The 5,230-nt window shown below is 55.7% G+C and overlaps 1 protein-coding gene across 1 annotated transcript; it reads left to right on the top strand.

The window, feature by feature from the left end:
* Nucleotides 1-1,988: 1,988 nt before the first annotated feature.
* LOC127342643 (probable high-affinity nitrate transporter 2.4) lies at nucleotides 1,989-4,728 on the top strand. Its single transcript, XM_051368631.2, has 2 exons — nucleotides 1,989-3,318; nucleotides 4,378-4,728. Exons 1-2 carry the CDS (start codon nucleotides 2,132-2,134, stop codon nucleotides 4,655-4,657), a joined length of 1,467 nt encoding a protein of 488 aa, XP_051224591.1. The 5' UTR covers nucleotides 1,989-2,131; the 3' UTR covers nucleotides 4,658-4,728.
* The last annotated feature ends 502 nt before the right edge of the window (nucleotides 4,729-5,230 follow it).

Genomic DNA, 5,230 nt, shown 5'->3' with positions numbered 1-5,230 from the left:
CGTCCGTTTGCGTCTGCGCGACAAAAAATGCGCTCCAGCGGGTAGACGAACGTGGACCAAATATGCGTCAGGAATGCGTCTCTGCGGACGCGTCCGCGCGTCCTTTTGTGTCCGGTTGGGCTGCATGCAGCTCTCTCCCCTCCTTTAATCACGCATGCGTTCATTCCTAGCCACAAAAATAGAATCTTTCCCTCTCTCTCTCCTCTCTAATCACGCATGCGGTCAAATAAATGCGTCTCTGCCGCTGGAAAAGGGGCAAGGGGCAAACGCATGCGGACATGCGGATGTTTTTTATGTCTGTGTCCAACGCAAACGGACATAAATATGCGTCACCCTGCTGGAGATGCCCTAAACACGAAGGGAGGGACCGAGGGAGTAGGTTGCCGTTGTACTGAATTTGTGGTTAGAACACACTAAAACACATGAAGAACATTGGAGATTCGAAGACATTGTAAGAGAGAGCTTCAAATACAAAGAAGACGGTTCCACCTCTACATCAGAACTGTCGTGTTGTATTGGACTTTTTATTTACTTTGAATACCCATTACAAATATCGTGTGCCCCTCAATGCGGTGTGCGCGCGCTACACAGTACGCATAGACGCATAGTGTGTGCTTGTAAGAGCATCTCCACTCGTGCCCCCGACGAGGCCCCCGAGCGACGTTTTTTCCATCCGGACGGTGAAATTTGGCCCAGTCGCGCCCCCGGTTCCTCGTTTTCGTTCGGATTTGGTCCTTCATCCATCCGGCGAGCCCACGCCATCCCCGGCCCCCCGGGGCGCGCTCGGGGACTCCGGACGAAAGATTTTGGCGCGAAACGTCGTGTGGACCCGCGTAGTCGGCGACTGGAAAACCAAATCCTGTCGATTTTCCCTCCAATTTGCTTGCATATCCCCATTCCCTCCAATTTGCTTGCATATCCCCATTCTCTCCCGCCGAAATTCACCAATCTCCTCGTCTTCCAGCTCCAGTTCCCGGCGGCGTCTTCTCGTCCACCACCACTCTCCTCCTCGTCCTCTCGTCCACCAAAATGCCACCGAAGGCGCCGGCGAGGAAGATGCGGGCGAAGAAGACGAAGCCGCCGAGCATGTCGAACGCCGAGTGGGCGGCGGACGAGAAACGGCGCGAGGTGGAAACAAGCGGCAGGGCAGAGAGGGTGAAAAAAGCCGCCGCCAAGAGGACGGCGGCGGCGGCCCAGGACGAACAACAAGTTCGACGGCAGGTGGCGGGAGATGCTCGCCAACCAAGGCGTCCGGATCGCCCTGCTGAAGACGACGGCGGCGGCGAAGAAGAGAAACACAGACTTGACGTTCCTCATGGGCGGCGGCGACATGGAACTGATGGACGAGGAGACGAGGAATTGGTACCAGGGCCACCGCAGCGACATCCTCCGAGCCACTCCGGCCAGTCCTTCGTCGTCTCCGCCGGCTCCTACCTCGTCTGCCTCACCATCTACCTCGTCGACTGCGGCTGCTTCGACGTCCACTGCCGCTGCTTCATCGTCGGCCGCCGCAGCCGCTTCGGCCACGACGTGTGAGGAAACTGGTCCGTCGGACACCGCCGTGCCGGCCGGGACTGCCGACGAGCCTGTCTCCGTGTAATTTCCCTCCGATCGCCGATCTGTGGCTGATCCTTTTACTCCTTTTGCCGATCAACTGGCCGTACTTGTAGCGCGGGACGGCGATTTGTTTGAATTTAAACTCTATCCGCCGAACTCCGGGTGGACGACTGGAAATACGGTACTCCCCACGACTTATTTTCGTCCAATCCGGCGGTTGTTTCGTCCGGATTTGGGCATGGGGAGAGCGGGGATGCTCTAAGCTTTAGAGTGACTGCGACGTGAATGATCGCCCTCGCCTCCCTCTTGGAGCCGCCCGGGAGCCTCTCGTCGTGCATGCGGCGCCCTGCATGCATTCCATTTCGCCACCCACCTTCACGTCGCGTCGTGGCCTCTCCTTCCTTCCCGGTATTTAAGCCACACGCTCTCACTAAAATCTAAACCAATCGCCTCATTGGCTAGCTAGCAGCAGCCTAGTACTACAACTAGAGGCCGAGCTTGAGTCCACAGATCCATCGATCACACGCTCACCGATAGATCATTTGCCTCGGTCTAACCGCAGCGCAGGTACGTCATGGTCACCATGGGGAAGGACGAGGAGGTACACCAAGAACAGTACTGGTACGGCGACTGGCCGGTCGACGGCGTCGACGCAGAGGGCCGCGCCACGGAGCTGCGGCCTCTTGCGCTGTCGCGGCCGCACACGCAGGCCTTCCACCTCGCCTGGCTCTCCCTCTTCGCCTGCTTCTTTGCCGCCTTCGCCGCGCCGCCCATCCTCCCTGCGCTGCGCCCGGCACTCGTGCTCGCTCCGTCCGACGCCTCCTCCGCCGCCGTCGCCTCCCTCGCCGCCGCGCTCGTCGGGCGCCTCGCCATGGGCCCTGCCTGCGACCTCCTCGGCCCGCGCCGCGCGTCCGGGGTCGCCAGCCTCGTCTGCGCGCTCGCCCTCGCGCTGGCCGCCGTGTACGCGTCCTCGCCCGCGGGCTTCGTCGCGCTCCGCTTCTGCGCGGGGCTCTCGCTCTCCAACTTCGTCGCCAACCAGCACTGGATGTCCCGCATCTTCGCGCCCTCCGCCGTCGGCCTCGCCAACGCCGTGGCCGCGGGCTGGGCCAACGTCGGCAGCGCCGCCACGCAGATCGCCATGCCGCTCGCCTACGACTACATCGTGCTGCGCCTCGGCGTGCCCATCACCGTCGCGTGGCGCGTGGCCTACCTCATCCCCTGCGCCATGCTCATCGCCACCGGCCTCGCCGTCCTCGCCTTCCCCTACGACCTGCCGCGCGGCTGCGCTGCTGGCGGTGGCGGCGGGGACAAAGGAGGAAACAAGCAGGGCTTCTGGAAGGTGGTGCGAGGGGGCGTCTGCGATTACCGGGCGTGGGTGCTGCTGCTCACCTACGGCTACTGCTACGGCGTGGAGCTCATCATGGAAAACGTGGCCGCCGACTTCTTCAGGAAGCGCTTCCAGCTGCCTATGGAGGCCGCGGGCGCCGCCGCGGCGTGCTTCGGCGTCATGAACACCGTGGCGCGGCCGGCGGGAGGGGTGGCGTCCGACGAGGTTGGAAAGCGTTTCGGGATGCGCGGGAGGCTATGGGCGCTCTGGGCCGTGCAAAGCACCGGCGCGCTGCTCTGCGTTCTGGTCGGCAGGATGGGCGCCGCCGAGGCGCCGTCTCTGGCGGCGACCATGGCGGTCATGGTGGCGTGCGGGGCGTTCGTGCAGGCCGCGTCCGGGCTCACCTTCGGCATCGTTCCCTTCGTCTCCAAGAGGTAATTCACATTTTTTTTCTCCCACAATTTAATTGGACGATGCCGTAAACCTAAGCTGAAGCTGATAGCTAGCTAGCGTGAGATGAAAGGTGGCGACGTCACACTTGGCTGGGTAACCACTAGGATTCTCGCCGACCACAACCTTTCGTTGCATCTAAAAGAATCTAAAACAGAATCCCCGTGTAGTTGCATAGTATCGCTGACGCTACGTTTCTTTCTTCCATTTTTTCAAAGAAAGAAACGCGCGAAGATTCCTTGAAAAAATTAGTTGAAATCGTTTAATTGGTCAGAGAGCGACGCGCCATGTTGATGTTGGTTGCGTAAGCTGTGGTGCATATACCTGGTCATCAGTAATGCTGGTCATGCTTGGCCACTGACGAGATCTACAATGCATGTGGAGGGTAGGCAATCAACCAGTTGCTAGGAGTACTTTCTTGTCATGTATACTGAATATAACCGAAAAGTGCTTTTAGCACACGAGCTCTAGTGCTCTCGCTCAGTTAAAAAAATTGAAAAATGTTTTTACAAGTTATTAAAAATTATGAAAATAATTCTGTAGATTACCAATGATACATCCCACAATCATGGAAAATCCCAATTCAAAATTCTTTTTATTTTGACCTGGACAAAAATGATAAATTCTGATATGTTTTGGAGATTTGAAAATGACTACTCAGATCTACAATTTTGTCATTTTTGTGTAGCTCAAAATATTAAGTGTTTGAAATTGATTTTTTGCCCGTTTGTGGGATACATCATTGACTATGTGTGGATTTTTTCCAAATTTTTTTACAACTCAAAACTATTATTTTTAATTTTTTTTAAAAACGAGATCACTGGTGCCCATGTGCACCAGCTACTGTAGTATAGTAGTATACAGTATATGTATGTTTTTCTTGCTCACACACAAAAAAAAAGTAAGCTGCAGGCAGGTTGAAACTTTGAAACGGCGTAATTTAAGACTTCAATTAAATTGGACGTAATTTACCCGAGAAATCAACTGCTGTGTTGAGCGCCTATTTACATTTGATTGATGAATTAAGCGATATTATGATGCAGATCGATGGGCGTGGTGTCCGGCATGACGGCAAGCGGCGGCGCGGTTGGCGCCATCATCACCAATCGGCTCTTCTTCAGCAGCTCAAGATACACGGTGGAGGAGGCCATCTCCTTCACCGGCCTCACGAGCCTCCTCTGCACCCTCCCCGTCGCGCTCATCTACTTCCCACGCTCCGGCGGAATGCTCTGCGGCGCCTTAGAGTCTGATGTCGTCGACCAGGATTGCCACGGCGACGAAGAGGATGTAAATAAAGATGATGATTACATGCTTCTCAAATGATGTGGCAGCTAGCTCAGCCTGTAAATATAAGAGCATGTCTAACAGGCCCCGTATTTCGCTGCGCCGTATAACGCTCGCATTTCGCCCCATATCGAAAAACTGCTAACGGAAGAGCCATTCCGTCTAGCAGACCCCGTATTTCGCCCCGTATTTTCAAAAATAAAAACCCCGGGAAGTTCATCTTCATTGATCATAGGGATTTCTATTTTCGTGCCCTCGGGTCGTTAGTTGTACTCAGTTTTCCCCAGCCCCTTAGGTTTTCCTCAGTTTTCCCCAAGCCTATGTCTGAAACCCGCCAGAAGGAGCTCAGACGGAAGGAATCCGTTTATTTGGACGTTCTGTGCTGACGTGTTGCGCCGCGTCGTCTGTGGGGCCGCGTCGTGTGGGACCGCGTCGCGTGGGGCTGGTAGAAAGGGACCGCGTGGGACAGGATGAGAAGCGTTTGGTTGCACGTGAGCAGGAGCTGGGTTTTGTCTCTCTCGGCCCAAATTGACATTTTTAAGAGCACCTTTTCCCCTCTTTCTCTCTCTGTCTTTTTCACCAAATTAGTATCAAATCTAGAGAAGCTTCTAT

Source organism: Lolium perenne, chromosome 3 (assembly GCF_019359855.2).
Source record: "Lolium perenne isolate Kyuss_39 chromosome 3, Kyuss_2.0, whole genome shotgun sequence".
Lineage (NCBI taxonomy): Eukaryota > Viridiplantae > Streptophyta > Magnoliopsida > Poales > Poaceae > Lolium > Lolium perenne.
This window is presented reverse-complemented; position numbering and strand designations above follow the sequence as displayed.